Genomic DNA, 16,956 nt, shown 5'->3' with positions numbered 1-16,956 from the left:
TCCTTGCAACGTGGGTCAAAGATAACCTTTTTTCATGACTCTTGCTTGTTGCAACATCATTTTCTTGTTTCAAACAGTTTCTCAATAAAATCTAGGAGCAGATGTTGTTCCACTTAGACGGCGTGACGTTACACAAAACGAAATGGAAACTTCAGCGAATTAATCATTGAGAGAAGTTTTGACATTATTTCAATTCCAGCTATGGAAAAAAACACTGAACAAATACAAAAAAGTTTCATTTTTTCACTGAATGTTTTATCAGCTGCTCTCAGCTTTTATGGCCCAAACAACACTGAGCCTGGATTAATTAGAAGCAAGTGCATCATTATAGATTTGAGATAACTTGATTTCGGCGCTGTTTGAAAACTATTATATTATAAACCTCTCAAATTTTCTTCAGGTGTTGCTTTTTTATACTCTACCCTAAACAAAACGAAAATTTTGCAATCATGCAAGAATTGCAATTTTTCCTACATTCTGATGGAATGTTGAACACGTCAGAGAAAAAACATTGAAATAAACCAAATTGTTGGAAAACACCTTCCGATTTGAAAACACCTTCCCATTTTTTCCAAAAGATCCTATTCATCTTTTTATTGGTCGATAAAATAGATATACGTTGGATGCAAATGCTCCTCGGCACGTTTCTCATAATTTTTCCAATCAGAAAAAAAGTTTTTATTTCATTTACAGGGGCAATTCATTCTAATATCCCATTGACATGCACTTTATGAGACAAAGCGTATAATGAATGGAATAGAAAATAGATTTTTGCAACAGGTCGTAGCAGTAGCCTTTCTTATTTTTGAAACAGAACAAATGGTAGTTGTTGTTTGAGAAAATTATTATATTAAGTTTAAGTTGTTGGAAACATATTATAGGAGAATCATAATTTCATCGCATTACAGAAAACACGTGCTACCTATCAGAATAGTTTTGACTTTTCGCAACTACAATCATCGTTTCAGATACTGTAACCGTGTTCATTGTATTTTCACCCAGTCCTGTGAAGGAAAGGGCGCCCAAAAATTGTACGACGGGTCTTAGTTAAGGCCCTGAAGTATTATTTAGAAATAACGTTCATGTCATGAAAACGCGGGGAGGACTATCTGTGTATGGACGGACAATTGCCGGGTTCCGCCGGCCGCTATGTTTTGTGTGGAGGTGGGCGGGGCGAGATTAAGAAGAGTAGGAGAAGACTGCTCTTTTTCTTCTTTCTTAAATTGAAAATTCTTCAATACCAGTAAACCAGTTTTTTTTTCTGAAAAGTTCAGTTTTTCAGATTAAACCAAAACAAAAGACATTGAGTTATTTATTGATGATTTTATTATTTTTTTAATGAAAGAAAAATAGTTGCAGTCAAATATTCTACAATTTAAAACTAGAGCAAAAGAAACATTAACCAGAGAGAGAGAGAAAAAATAGAGATCACGATTTGTTGGGGAACGTCATGTTTTAACCGAATATTGCTTTGGTTCTTTCCGCTTCTAACCTTGCTAGTTCATCCGCAACTTCCTTTGGAATAGAAACCATGAAGCATTTATCAAACAGTTCATTTGCGAAGTAACGGTTCTTCTTATGCAAAGCGATATATTCCTGAAAATAAATTGAATTGGGGAAGAAAAAACTACAGCTCGAATCAAACAGAAAACCTATAAATTCCACTAACATTTTCTTCGAATGATCTGAAGCGATTCTCGATTAAATAGGAAAGCAGACAATCTTTAGTCCACCAAATGCCATAATCCGTTGCAGCAAACAAACGGTTTATAACATTATAAACGTGCACATTCGAATGAAGACCAGCGGCAATGCTTTGAACAACTACTTCAACTTTCAATCTGAAATTAGCATTGATAATATCGAAGGCAAGTTTGAACACTTACAGTTGCACTGCTGAATACAATTCAGGCGTTAATTGATCTTCCAAAATAGGAGGTCGCAAAGCTGGTTCTTTATAAATGTGTCGTAGAATGAATTCTAGTACTTCAGCGGAAATAGTACTGAATTTTATTCGTTTCTCGATGAATGGCTTGCTGTTTTTGTCGTGTAAAACATTTTGGAAGTACTCGGAAAAAGTGGAAAGGATGTACATATGAGTTTTGAATTCTGTTCCGTCCGATGCAATTATTGTGAAATCCGAAAAGTCTCCAGAATTGAATAACTCCTCGAACCCGTCTGAAATTGTATTGATTAGGATTTTTTCAAAAATGCGTTTAGTTATTTTCTTCAAGTTTTTGGAAATCGAAGGTTTGGAATTCAACTGGCAAATACTGTGGGAGTGAGTAATGCAACTAACCGCATTCTGCCCGATATCTACATTTTTGCGGAAAATTCGAAATAGTCTTCTGAATCATTTTTTTAGTGAAAATACTTGCGGTGATCAAAAAGAGGAGTAAAAATGCGTGAAAACTGGTATAAACCAACTCAAAAAATGACCGATTATGCTGCGTACCAAGATTTCACAAAGAAAATAAGAAAATAAAAGAAATTTTGGATTTAACAGCCAAAACCCGTGACACCGTGAACCGGCAAACACCAAATGTAACATTTCTTCAAATAGAATGCCGAGTGTTTTATAGAACATACCTCTTGGAGTTGGTTGCGTATTCCGTTTTGCACATTTTGCACGTTTTGCTCTTGGAGAAGAATTTTCTCCATCTGAAGTTTCCTCAGAAGCGGAAGATGATCCAGCAGTAGAAGATGAACGAGCAGCCGATCCTGCAGCAGCAGCCTCAAATAAGCCACCAGGGTACGGTGCACCAAATATTGGGCCTACAAAAGAGCCTGAAGCTAGACCTTCAGCCACGGATTCAGGAGTTAATGGTTTGTTATATGCTGGAGGTCTCCATACGTTACTGCAGCAATTGAGTTGCTTTCCCTCAATGGTAATTCGGCAGATTACGTGAAGCATATCATCTGTAGTGAAGCTCGAAGGAGACTTCTGGAAAAAACTGTGTGACGGGTGAGCAGATAAGTACTTTATCTACCACAAACTTTTCCAAATCGAACAACTTAAATCCAATTACATCTTCGTCGTCCATAACATGAACACGTTCAGCTACCTTTCTTTCACCTGACGCTGTTCTGAGGTAAACAGCAATAGTTACAGGTTTGTCTGATACCGGACATTCTGAAAATAGATAGGCAAGATATATTGTGTATCAAAAGCTTCTGTTCAATTATTATTGTTTTGCAATATTGTTTTTTTTTCATAATTTGTGCAAATTAATTGCAAACAACCCACCATCACAAGTTTTAATGTTTGCGAGATAACATACTTTGAATTGAGTTTTGTGGTCCAACAGAGATTTATAATTTGAAATTGATCCTAATAATTACTCACTGTCAATGGTAAGACGCATAAAAACATCACCGTCGTCTTCCTCCATTTCGTTTGCTGGTACCAATCCGAAAGAAAACTTGTATTTTCCATTTCCAAAACTTCTGAAATGTCAGGAAAGTGTGTTGACTTGTCTAGGAAATATTCTCACGTGCAAAACTGTTTCGGTTCTTCAGAATCCATGTGGTCGGAAAAATTGTTGAGGTACCAGTCCAGCTGGTAAGATGCTCTCGTTTTTTCCAGGGAGCATGCCAACTTTGCAATAGGTGGCGGGCTGAAAAATTAATACTTTTTTTTCGGTAAGACTTGGTCAATGTGGATCCTATGGACCAATTATTATGTACACATGTAACAAGATTCTATGCACGATATATGGCACGATATATTTAGTTTTCAGGTACAATAGTACGTTAGGTGTTCAAAACTCTGGAACTTAAACGTGCGTATGTTTAGCGTGTTTTTTTCTGAATAGCAGTGTCTTCCTATCGGGAGAAAAAACTGGAAATTTTATTTTCAAGGTAAAAGGAATTTATTTCTCAACTGTGTATTTTTTCAATATTAATTAACTTAAAATCATGGGAAAAATGAAAATCCTCTTGGATGAAAGTGTGAAAACTCTCGAAGTAAACAAAAATGCACTCTCGCATTCCATTTTCATTGTAAAAATTATGTCTCTTTTCTCTCACTAGTTTCTCTTTATGATCTCCTACGGAAATTTTCATGCTAAGAATAAACAAGCACCGCAAAAGAACATTTCTGAACTTTTTGAGATGCTTTAACTTGTTTTATACTAATTTTGTGATCTATCTCCAGCAAAATTTTCTTGTGACCCCAAAATTCTGAGTGTATTTAAAAAAATACATAACAAAAATATCTTTTCTTCCTTTTTATTGACCTCAGTCTGTTTTTAGAAACGATGGCTATCACTTTAAAACGTGTGTTTGTTCATATATTATAGTTAAAATATGCATTGCAAAAGCCCAATGCTTCTAGAAAAATGTGTAGTCTTCCCATTTTCGGCATTTGTTGTGCTACCGTAACTACTCAATCCACTAACATATTACCGCTGCAATCTCCAGGATATATGAGAGGTACTCTCTCTTCCATTTCGCAGCTGAAAAAAATCGAGAAATGTTTATAATGTTGCAGTGTATGAAGCAAGAATAATTTGAAGAGTCTATAAGAATCTCAAATACTTTCCGAATTTATAAAAAAAAAATTAATGAAAAAAACGAGTCGAAGAGTTGAGAAAATGGAGCACGCGGGATGTTTCAGAAATTCCGACCTAAAAAGAAAGCAGGTATGCTAATCCTTCCAACGACACTCTTCCATATCATTCGGGATTGCAAATCAAAAAATCCATGTTTTTGCTTAGAATCATTGAATTTATTTATTCGAGATACGATTAAAAATCGTGAAGAGAAGAATCAAATCAAATACAATCAAAAAGAGTTCAGAATAATTGGGATATATGTGGTTACGCACGAAGAACAAGAAGATGAGGAAAAATACAAGAGACCTGAATTCAAAGTTCTATAGGAAAAGAAGTAAAAAAAACTGGTTTAAAAGTCATTTTCTAATTTATAATAAAGTTAAATAACTAGAATATTTCGTTTGAAATCTACTAGTCTTCAGGAAAACACGAGTTAATAAAAATAATGAAGTCATCAGAATAACGAAAACATGAGTATCATTTGGGATTCAACAACTCAATAGACTAATACAAAAACGACAAGCCGACCATTTTCCAACACTTAAAAAGTATGAAAATTGAAACTCATATTAAAGCTAAAGTGGATTGTAGAACTCAACGTTTTTACGACTTCAAACGAGTGATTAGCTTCAACGTATCGACGTATCCACAACCATTGAGCTATGCAGATTTGGGAATGACAACGAAGTCGGGGACAGCAAAATAGCTGCTTCAACCAGCAACTCACTTTTTCTCGATATCTCAGAAACTTGGAAGATAGACTTATTCAGAAGATTTGTCACAACTTTGCTGTTAATCATGTGGAAACTGATTTCGGCTGTGTTTGTTTCATGATGAAAGCGTCAGTTCGTTGTGATCATCCGATACATGCATAATCTTTTTTTGTAGTTGACATCCTTGTGAGTAAAATTAGCGATTGGTAAGGCTCATTAACTACGAGTAATTTGTTACTCCCTCTTTCTCGAAGTTGCCATCATCAAACAATCTGGATAACTTCATCTGTTCATACTTTATCTTTTACTTCCACGTTTTTTGATGCTGTGGAATGAGGACACCAATTGAAGGAAAACTCACGTGGGCTTTGTGTGACCAACTTTCTGCTCGTATAATATTCCTTTTTCTTCAACAGTCCATTCCATCTTCTTCCCTGCGGATTTCCCCTCCTCGGCTGGCAATGATGTTCCTCAATTGCATATTCCGACAACCTCCATTAATTTTGACAGAATATTATTGTCACAGTGAGGCCATATTCCATTTTTCGGTCCGCTCTCAGCTTGTGAGTCTATTACTTCTCCGAGGAACATGCCATTACGGGACATGTTTGCCAGTATGCGGTTATCGATTTTACATGCCAATTGCACATTCCGGAATTATGGGAAATATCGAACAATTATTTTTAGAAGACATTCAAAAATTATTACAAAAATCTAAAATTGAAATCGGGAGAAAAAGCTGAAACGGCCGAGGAAAAGCTCCCTAAAACGATGAATATGCCGAAAACTATTCCAAACCGCTGCAGTACGATGGAGCGCACATTCTACACATGCTAAAGGCCCTGCTCAAAGCGTGCGCGTTGCGGTTTTCAACAAGGAAAGAGCCTCGATGATAGGAAATTAAAAACTGATAGTTTAAGCTAAAATGTTTAATGTTTGGAATAAAAACATCGTATAGTTATTGTTCGAATTCACCGGAAAATTTTTGAAACTCCACTTTCAATATGCCAGGGTTCAAGAATTCGTCATGTAAATAAAACACTCTGCAACTGTCAACATCAAGACATTTTCGAATATCCAGACTCTGTGTATGACAAAGAATTGCAGGGAACTCATTCAATATTCCGTGTAGCCATTATTTTTGTTAGGTTCAGCTCAATCTCAGTCAGTCCCTGGCTGAAACAGTATTCATTGTATTTTCACCCAGTCCTGTGAAGGAAAGGGCGTCCAAAAAATTGTACGACGGGTCTTTATTAAGGCCCTGAAGTGTTATAGATTTAATGTTCTTGGCATTCAAATGCAAGGAGGTCATTCACCGTCTGTCCGGACACTTGCCGGGTTCCGCAGGCCGCTATGTAATGCACGCAGTGTGACTCCGCCCACTCTCCTCTCCCTTCCGATTATCGAAGAAAAAACGGGATGGTAGTTTTAGAAGAAGTTGGCAAATTTGGAGATAAATAATTTTTTCAACGTTTTTTCAACGAAATGTAATAAAACGTCAAAAATGATTAGGTTTGATATTAAGTTCATGATGAAAGCTTGTAAACGAGCTGAGTTGAGCGCCATTCAGAGATTATTCATGAATTTACATATGAAATTTGAACACGATTAATTTGTAACGCCATTTTTCAAAATTAACGTCTTTTATAACGTACGAATATTTTCAATAAATGTTGCAGCCGAGAATAACATATTTTCAAGAGATTTTCATACAAAAACAGATCAATAATGCCCCGTTGCGAGCTTGTTACGCTTCTGTAGTCAAAGATTTTTCGAAATAGGTTTCCCAAGGAAAATGTAACAATTTCACGTTGAGCGACAGATCAGTTTTTTTTACATTTCACTATTTATTCTGTATTGAACTTGAAAAAAATCTTTGAAGAAAATGAAGTAACACTTTTTCCAAATTCAAATCCTCTAAGATTCAATCATATGCTAAATTCCTAAATGGTTTCTTTTGTTTTGATTTTAGAGAGACAGGTGATTTTTGGCTATGCAGTCAGGATTTCATGTATATCGCACGCGAGAGAGCAATAAGAAATCTTGATGGCGGTTTAATGCTCTGAACTTCCAGTGTAATAAATAAATACAAATAGGTTTATCATCAAATGTCAACACTAGATAATTATGAATGATCCTGATTCACTTCTTCTCCACTTTCGAGTCTTTCAGATAACAAATAGCAACATGGTGGTTCATTTTGTTGCACATTGAGCAGATTGTCGAAGTTCTTGGGCAGACAAATGACCTGTGATGACTGATGCAAACTAGACATAGTTCCTTTTTAAACAGAATTTCGATTCTCTTCACAGTATCCACCACTTTGTCACAGTTTTCGGATTTGTGGAAACTATTGCAGAAGATACATAGTGGCATGTTGAGCAAGAACTCGGCTAACTGCTGCTCTTTTCTCATAGCTGGGACGGATGACATCACTGTAAGAAAACAAATGACAAACAGTAATCCGGGTGGGTTTACGAAGAATAAACTCAGGTTTTAAGAAAAGGCGAAATAAGAGGTGAACACCTTTGTAATTGTGCTGCAAAACATGGGTGAAGGAAAGTGAAGAAAAAGAAACAAAAATGTGAACAGTTGCGACGGCATGAGAGATAAAAAGAATAAAAACATGATGGACATTGGAAAACCATTTTATATTGTAGGAAAAAACACTTTACAGCATTTTTAGAATAGTAAGTAGGTTGATTTTGCACATAAATATGGTTTTTATTGATTGAGTCCCGAAGGAATGCAAATGTTTCTGATATTATGCAAAACATTACAAAAGCAATGGATTGTTAGCTTTGATAATTGGGAGAACACAATGAAAAATGACTCCATTTTATTTTTGTTATTTTTGAGAGAAACATCACACCTGAATCCATGTTTCGAACACATCAACTGGCATACAAGCCGTTTTATGACAGAAAATTAACACACAGCCGCTAAATTTGCATTCACTATTCATCAAGCCAATTACATTTGGTTTTTAATACCCTGCACTTGCTTTGTCACATTCTATATTACCCAAACAAAGACCGTCCATTTATTTTCTGAACACGTACCCTTTTCTCTGTCTAGAGACTTTACCGTATTAATTCACAAATTTCTGAATCCATTTGCATGTATAACCTGCGTAATTTGTATTAATCAAATTTCAAGCAACTTATATTTCTTTCCTTTCCAAAATCATAACTTTTTTCTGTTTTGTACTGCTCGCCTTTTGTTCATGTGTCTTTCCATATAACTGTTTGATTTTCTTTTGTATTTTTATTAATCTCTACCAACTATTATACTCTCTATCGAGAAACCTTCTTCGCTTATTTTCACCCAGTCCTGTGAAGGAAAGGGCGCCCAAAAATTGTACGACGGGTCTTAGTTAAGGCCCTGAAGTATTATTTAGAAATAACGTTCATGACATGAAGACGCGGGGAGGACTATCTGTGTATGGACGGACAATTGCCGGGTTCCGCCGGCCGCTATGTTTTGTGTGGAGGTGGGCGGGGCAAGAACAAGAAGGGAAGGGGAAGGAAGACTGCTCTCGTCTTTTTCTCTTTTCTCAAGTTGTACAAGAGCAATCTTGGATCATTTCAGTGATTTTATGCTAGAATGAATAGTTAGATGAACTTTTATTTTATGAAAGTTCTTGTAGCCTAGTTTTACCATGAAGTTTCACTAAAAAGAGCAAAAATCGAACTCAGCAGACAAATTTTTAAACAAAAGAAGCACCAAAAATATGATTTCTTTATATTCAACAACAGACCTAAATCTCATCCTGGAAAACGTTTGCTTGGACATTCAAGACTCATCGATTTCAATCAAACCTTTATCGAACATTTTCAAAAATAAGTTTGTATTTATTCTGATTTGCTTCATATATAAATGAAGAAAAACGGGATTGAAAAATGTTCATCTCAAGAATTATAGACAATAACGCATGGGGGAAAAAGTCAATGGAACAGTACCATAAAATAGATTATATGACAACAAAGTCGAAAAATAACGTGTTAGACTTTTTACAGAGTAATGGTATTTTTATTTTTAATTTGATTTTGGAGAATACAATCCGACCTTTCCCTTGTGCAGACCAGAATTTTTATCCTTCTGATTGTGCTCAATTACACTGCGGTAGTCATAGTTTCGGCTTTCTAATTTGGAACTTTCTGAAATCAAGTTGACTGAATGTTTGAGATTGGATAGTATATCAATTAACCACCTCAAGGTGTGCCAAACTTCATCCATTCTAGGAGATTCCATGTCGTCTTATCAGTTTTTATTTTTTTTTTTCGGTTGAACTCCTTAATGTCTCGCTACAATTTTCACTCATCAACAGTCTTCTCTACAACATCAGGTGGAATGTTCGTCAATGTGAGTTCACTGGAAGTAGCTTCTTGATTGTCACTGAAAGTTCAAAACATCAGATATATTCAATGCACTTTAGCTAGAACAAAAGCGAAAAAATAGCAAAAAGGTAACTAGTAACTGATTACTTTGCTGTGCCGGGAATTCCGTCTTTCTCAGTTTTCAACAAACTTTCCCATTCTGACACTTGCTCTTCCGTAGTACTTGGAAAAAAGCTTCCACGCGTCACTTGGGTTTGATTTTTCGATGAGGTTCAAAAAATTGATTCTTGCTATAAAATGCTGATATTTTTCCTGTCCAGACATGTCGGAAACTCTGAAATCCATATGATTGTCAAATGACTGTCTGAAATCGAAAATGTATTGTTAGGAATGAGAAAGTTTTGTCTCATGAAAAAATAAAAGGAATAAGTGCCATAGGGCAAATGTTGTGCATTAGACGCAAATGAATAATCATTGCGGACAAAGCAGCAAAATTCACGACAGCCTGCAGATAAAAGGGCGTCCTTTGGATGCAAAAAATCAAAAAGGATAAAAAGAAAATTTCTGAATGATGATTTGAACAAAGAAAGAGCTTTTCGAAAAATTGTTTTGAAAAAAAAACCGAATTGTAACAAACGTAAATAAACCTGTTCTGAATAACTCGCTTACGGCGATCGAGCCGTAAGCGAGTTATTCAGAACAGGTTTATTTACAAACTGATTTCCATAGGAAATAACAAGTTCAATAAGTAGAGCACGTGAACTAGGGTGCTATGCCAGGTTTATATATCTTCACGGATATAACAGTACTTTTATGAAATGTTGATTTAATTTCAGATGACACTCCGTTAATAGTCCAGTGTCTCGTGCTACATCAAATTTCAAAATGGGAATGAAGATACCTATTATAGGTTTCGGATGTGAAAAAGCTTGTGAAAACTAATACTGGTGGAATACCGCCTACAAATATGGAAAGTATTTTGACTGATAAAAAATGCATTCAACTAGGGCAGTCAAAATACATTCAATGTTAGACAATTTGTATTCAAATCTGCAATGCAATTTTCATGTTTAAGAATTTTTTGTTAAAACCAATTATTGTTTCAATGATTCTGTATTTTCAGTTCTTGTCGGAAACAATTGAATTCTAATACCTCCAGTGATTCATATTAATTTCCGAGAAATTATATTACTTCCTGAGAACTAATATTCAATTTCCTGGATTCCCATACACGTTTTTCCTCAATTTCCATTTACCCTTATCGTAATGCACTCTTCATTACACAAGGGGATTGTATCTAAAATTTCAAATTCTATCATTTTTCAAATGTTCTCTTAAAATTGTGCGCTAATGAGATTTCAAGCATTCGTCTCGCGTCACGCAATCTCTATCCCCATCAACCGAAAAAATCTGCTAATTCAGTCAGCAAACCGAAAATCTCTTCAGAATCGCTGCTTTCCTTTTTCTGAGCTCTTTCTCTTTCTGCTCATTTTCATTTTTATTTTCCAAGATTTCGTATTATTTTCTGAACTGGTTTTGGATGCATAAATGGTTCTTTTTGGCAATATCTTTTTTGGGATAGCCTGTCAAATACATGTCCGGTCTGTGATGACATCTCTTTTTTCCTTATCCGTCCTTCGTTCTTCTTTTCTGCTCCTTGCCATTTCCGCCTTCTCATCACTCATCTTTTTCCAAACATTCCTTGACGGATTGATGTCACAAAAGTCTACAAATAAACTTGTGCCACCGAGTGAATACGCGACAAACGAAGCAAGTGTTGTAAGAAAATAAGGGGAAGCAGTCCCGAATTGGTTCAATCGGACCTCCTTTTCTGGCCAAAATACACTTGTTGTCGTCATCATCTCTGACGTTTCCTTTTCTTCATCTTCAAAAATCTGATACTTGCCTACTCCGCCCACCCTTGATGTTTCCAACTTTTCAGTTTCATGTTTTATCTCATTAGGAGATGTCTTCTCATATAACATCTTTTCTTTTTTTGGTTTCCATTTTCGGAAAGTCTCATTTTCAGACCGGCATGGAATGGCATGATACCTGCAGATAGTCCATGTAATAAGTTCATTGTCGAAGTAAGTGAAGTTGTGTGAAAAAACTAATTGTGCTTAGGGAAATGCTTTTCTTATCGTATGAAATAGGAGAATGTAGCTGTTTGAAAGTTGTTTTTGAAAAATCGATGTAGTATCCGTTGCTGGAAACTTTATACTTGTTTGTTTATCATCCGGCAGAATCAAAGCTGTTTTCAAAACTTCAGAAACTGAGACACATGAGATAAATAACCTTGTATTTTCACGTATCAAGTACATGAAAATGTTTTTCAAAGATTTTGAGAAGGTCTTTCAAAAAACTCAACATGATATTCTGGTTTGTCTGGAAAACATTATTTCTTTCTTTTTCAATATCAAATTGACTAATAATCAAATATCTTCTGGATTCAAAGACCTTGTAGTACCTTATATATTATTCTGTGCAGAAGATCATGTACTCCATTTAAATGAGTCAGACAGAATTTGGAAAAAGCTCCAGCCGTGTTTTTTTTCGATTTCATATTTTGCCCACACAAGTTCGTTGAGTAGCCTGAAAAGCAACTATAATAAAAAATAACAAACAATTGTACCTTGTTGTTGATGATCAATCAGTTAATCTGTGTTTTCCTATCGGAACACTTATTTCTCATCATTTTTTCCAATCTACCCATTCATCTTTACCAAACCATTCATAACATAAAATTATAATCCTAGAGATCATATTTTCAATTGACAACTTCCTCATCAGATTACTCTGAGTGCTCCGTTGCACCAATTTCTTGTTCAAACTACTTGAAGATTTCCGGTGAGATATACATTCGGAATGCACATCAAACCACACCTCAAGCATCCTTCTTTCATTTTTGATATCTCGATATTTTGATTCCAGATGGAAACGACTACTGAGCTAGTTGACACCACTGACCACTCCATCTATGGTCTTGTCGTGTTCCTCGTCATTCTTATTTTCTTCGCCTCACTCACTACTGGACTCATTTTATGTCTGCTCAAAATATGGTGTACATTCCACGAACAACGACGTAACTCTACTTTCGACCAGGTGAACTTTGTTATTCCGTTGGCATCTAGAAGAAAAACAACTATATGTTTTAGAGAACCCGTCGGTCTATAATCAGAAGCTCGCCCAACTTTGATGATAGTGATGACGAGTCGGAAACTCAAACCACGTTGAGCAAACGACGTTTCTGTGAGTTGGGATTGCATGCAAATGAATGATGATTTTATCAATACAATTTTAGCGCAACGTTTGATGAGCTACGTCACTAAAACTCTCGATAAACGGGAAACCACAAAGGAAACAATCAAAACTGATGTAAGAGACAGATTTGTTTAGCATAAATTAGCATATGTATAATTCAGATTGAACAACCACAAATTCACGGAAGAACCGGTAGTGTTAGCAGCCGTCGTTTGCCTGCTATTAATGTAGAACCAGTAAGGGATCACAAGGGAGAGTTTGGAATTTTGAACATTTGATTTTCAGACATCTGATGTTATGGAAACATTGATGAAAGACTTGGAAGGTATTCCAAGTTTGAGGAATAATTACGAAGACAACGATCCAGCAAATGTCATTGATGTTTAATAATTCTGAATAATGGTTGCACACTTATTTTCTAATAAATTTTCAATGTTTTAAAATTCAATTCCTTCACTGGAAGCTTGACGTTCTCGAAATCGCGGATAACGCGCTGTGTTGTTTCGGGTTGATTGTTTTCAAGTCTACTTTACAATTTCAGGACGTTCCATTTGTCACAAGTTTATAGCCAACTTGGAAACTTGTAAATTATTTAACAGTTTTTGTGATAGCTCCATTTATTTGCTGATAAAAATCTAGTGGAAACTAATAAACAACGGTATAATTCTGGCTATCACGGGAGGACAATGCGCGTTAATATAAGTGAATTTTCACAACAATCGGGCTTATAAAGTAAAAAATAAACTAACATAGAATTTTGTTGAATTTCAAATCTATGACGAGAATTAAATATCACTTGTGGGGGTGGCGAAGAGAAGAATACAAATCGCATGAAGTACATGCTAATATATTGCTATGTAGCTAGAAAATATAAAACAATTGTGGAATAAACATGACTTTAAAAAAGAAGTCAAACGAAGAGTATCGCAGGGAATGGAATGAAGTGACAAAGCTAGTGTACAATCGGTTCCAAATCTGCTTATTCCTTGGCTCCTCCACGTGGGTAGTACTTCTCGAGGGTGCTCTCCGGGATACGTTTAAGCATTTCACGTGGGAAGATACGGAGGAGTTGCCATCCGATGTCAAGAGATTCGAAGACGGTACGGTTCTCGTAGTGTCCTGTAAAAGTTAGTTATTTATTTGTAATTCTAGCAGTAGAATTTTACCTTGGGAAATGAAGGTCTTCTCGAATTTGACGAGGAATTCAAGGTAGAGCAAATCATCAGAAGACAAGGCTTCCTCTCCGACGACAGCCTTCATGGCTTGTACGTCCTTTCCGATAGCGTAACAAGCGTAGAGCTGGTTAGAAACATCAGAATGGTCTTCTCTTGTCATGCCCTCTCCAATAGCGGACTTCATGAGACGGGAAAGCGATGGGAGTACGTTGAGTGGTGGGTGGATAAGACGATTGTGGAGTTGACGATCGACGTAGATTTGTCCCTCAGTAATGTATCCAGTCAAATCTGGGATAGGGTGAGTAATATCGTCATTTGGCATAGTAAGAATTGGAATCTGGGTAATGGATCCATCTCTTCCTTCGACACGACCGGCACGCTCGTAGATAGTAGCCAAATCAGTGTACATGTATCCGGGGAAACCACGACGTCCGGGCACTTCTTCACGAGCAGCGGAAACCTCACGAAGAGCTTCAGCGTATGAGGACATGTCCGTCAAGACGACAAGCACGTGCTTCTCGCATTGATAGGCTAGGAATTCGGCGGCGGTCAAGGCAATACGTGGAGTAATGATACGTTCGATGGTTGGATCGTTGGCCAAGTTAAGGAAGAGGCACACATTCTCCATGGATCCGTTCTCTTCGAAATCTTGCTTGAAGAAACGAGCAGTTTCCATGTTAACTCCCATAGCAGCGAAGACAATAGCGAAGTTGGTTTGCTCATGTGGCTTGCCTGGAAGTTGAACGAGACCTGCTTGACGTACAATCTGGGCTGCGATTTCGTTGTGAGGAAGACCGGCAGCGGAGAAAATTGGGATTTTCTGAAAAGATTGTGTTTATTGATAAGCATCATCCGGCGAATAAATGTACCTGTCCACGGGCAATGGAGTTCATGACGTCGATAGCGGAGATTCCGGTTTGGATCATTTCCTCTGGGTAGATACGGGACCATGGGTTGATTGGCTGTCCGTTGATATCCAAGAAATCCTCAGCAAGAACTGGTGGTCCCTTATCAATTGGCTTTCCGGATCCGTTGAAAATACGTCCAAGCATATCCTCAGAGACTGGAGTACGCAAAATATCTCCGGTGAACTCGCAGATGGTGTTCTTGGCATCAATTCCAGAGGTTCCTTCGAAAACCTGTAAAAACCAGAGATTAATCATCACGTTTGAAGTTATTTCTTGCAATTTCTTTTTGTTAAATTCAAAATCTCACTAACCTGGACAACAGCCTTGTTCTTGGTGATTTCAAGAACCTGTCCGGAACGCATGGTGCCGTCTGGAAGGGTGATCTTGACGATCTCAGAGAACTGAGGGAATTTCACATCGTTGAGGATGACAAGTGGTCCGTTGACTCCAGAAACGGTTTGGTAGATGAGTCTTGGGTTGGTATTGTAGTTACGGATGATAGCGGCCTTGTGCCCAGTAATTGTGTGGTTGACGTCAACAGCGGCCATTCCTGGAATTTTTTAAAGTGTTTTTCGAGGTATTCTAAGTTTAAAGAAGAAGAAAACCATAAGAAACGAGTAGAATACAGGCGGATAACAACATGAGAGGATGTTTGCCGCCTGTTTTTTACCGGAGTGCGCACTAAAACTGAGCAGGAGTTGAATGAATGAATGACATGATGGCAACGAGCGGTATTATGTGTTACAAATATTATACAGAGAGACCAATAGACCAATGGTCTTTCACCGCGGTCGTGGCCGAGGCAGTAGTCTCAGGCAATTCGCCGCAAGACCCACTTTTGTATGGTATCGCTGTCTGCGTGCATCTCTTGTCTTTACTCTCGTCGTCTGCACTCTACTGACCTTTTGTCGCAGACGAAATACAACATGGTCACATAGAAAAATGGAGAGACGCGAGAGAAAAATACGAATCTTTCGCCGTCGAATGACGGGAGACACACAAGGTCGCCTCTCGCAGTGAGACGTCGGCCGCTGGGCGAGTGGTGGGTATATAAACGCTCGCGATTCTCTCATTCTTGTTCTTCCGAGAACATATACTAAAATTGGAACAATACAGAGAAGATTAGCATGGCCCCTGCGCAAGGATGACACGCAAATTCGTGAAGCGTTCCAAATTTTTTTTGAAATTTGGTATGAATATTCATGAACAAGCTTGTTACTAGAAATATATAAATTTGGAGCAAAATATTGCTTTAGAAAAACCTGCAATCGTAAAAGAAAGAAAAATTACAAGTCCCATTCAAAGTGACAGATATTGTCCAAGAAAAAAAACAAAAATAAAGTCGAATGTGCTCAGACACACTACGAAACTGAATGTAACCTAGTAACACACACGACGTTGGCTCTTGAAAAAAAGACTCTCCACTCTCCATATTCGTATACGAGATGAAGAAAAAAGAAGAAATAGAAATAGAAAAAATAACGTTCAGTACCTTAGTTTCCGTCTGTGAGTCTAATCCGTTTCGCCGAGTTCAGCCCTCGAGCCGTCTTTTCAAACGCTCGGTCCCTGTGTCTCTCGCGATTATTCCTCATTTTCAACCGAAGACGCCAGCATTTCTCTCTCATTTCTTGGCCGGCTTTGCACTTCAATTATAATTCATTGAGAATTTCTTGATAGGCACTCATTGACTGAATTTATGAGGTCAATTCGAAAGCCGGTGCATACTGCACCGCATTACTAGCATTTTTTCTCATCACACAGACAGTAGCTAAATAAAATTTTCAATACATACGTCCAGTGTTTCTTCACACATTATAAATTACAATTCTGTGAACCACAATACTTTTAATTTTAGAGTTGTGTAAAAGCAGGTGGAAAGAAAATCCGGTGTTTATTTTTCTTTTTTAACGCCCGTGCAAAAAAAAACTCTAACTCTACATGTGTCCGTCAATGTGAATAATATTAGCTCGGAAAATTCTTGGAAGCAGGAAAACAGTAGTTTA

General features: G+C 37.0%; 4 protein-coding genes across 4 annotated transcripts; 2 read left to right on the top strand and 2 right to left on the bottom strand.

Annotated features, from left to right (window-relative positions):
- Positions 1–1,455: 1,455 nt before the first annotated feature.
- Positions 1,456–5,695, bottom strand: GCK72_024210 (uncharacterized protein; the record flags this gene model as incomplete). Its single annotated transcript, XM_053735773.1, has 8 exons — positions 1,456–1,596; positions 1,670–1,841; positions 1,887–2,178; positions 2,590–2,944; positions 2,991–3,133; positions 3,347–3,447; positions 3,495–3,617; positions 5,631–5,695. The coding sequence occupies 8 exons, from the start codon at positions 5,693–5,695 to the stop codon at positions 1,456–1,458; spliced, it is 1,392 nt and encodes a 463-aa protein (XP_053579339.1).
- Positions 5,696–11,654: 5,959 nt separating this feature from the next.
- GCK72_024209 (uncharacterized protein) lies at positions 11,655–13,257 on the top strand (the record flags this gene model as incomplete). Its single annotated transcript, XM_003118195.2, has 6 exons — positions 11,655–11,696; positions 12,541–12,711; positions 12,765–12,858; positions 12,911–12,984; positions 13,032–13,106; positions 13,156–13,257. The coding sequence occupies 6 exons, from the start codon at positions 11,655–11,657 to the stop codon at positions 13,255–13,257; spliced, it is 558 nt and encodes a 185-aa protein (XP_003118243.2).
- A 505-nt stretch (positions 13,258–13,762) lies between these two features.
- Positions 13,763–14,788, top strand: GCK72_024208 (uncharacterized protein; the record flags this gene model as incomplete). Its single annotated transcript, XM_053735772.1, has 3 exons — positions 13,763–13,997; positions 14,051–14,343; positions 14,576–14,788. The coding sequence occupies 3 exons, from the start codon at positions 13,763–13,765 to the stop codon at positions 14,786–14,788; spliced, it is 741 nt and encodes a 246-aa protein (XP_053579338.1).
- Positions 13,850–15,501, bottom strand: GCK72_024207 (uncharacterized protein; the record flags this gene model as incomplete). Its single annotated transcript, XM_003117624.2, has 4 exons — positions 13,850–13,989; positions 14,037–14,865; positions 14,915–15,184; positions 15,265–15,501. The coding sequence occupies 4 exons, from the start codon at positions 15,499–15,501 to the stop codon at positions 13,850–13,852; spliced, it is 1,476 nt and encodes a 491-aa protein (XP_003117672.1).
- Positions 15,502–16,956: the final 1,455 nt, after the last annotated feature.

Source organism: Caenorhabditis remanei, chromosome X, assembly GCF_010183535.1.
Source record: "Caenorhabditis remanei strain PX506 chromosome X, whole genome shotgun sequence".
Lineage (NCBI taxonomy): Eukaryota > Metazoa > Nematoda > Chromadorea > Rhabditida > Rhabditidae > Caenorhabditis > Caenorhabditis remanei.
This window is presented reverse-complemented; position numbering and strand designations above follow the sequence as displayed.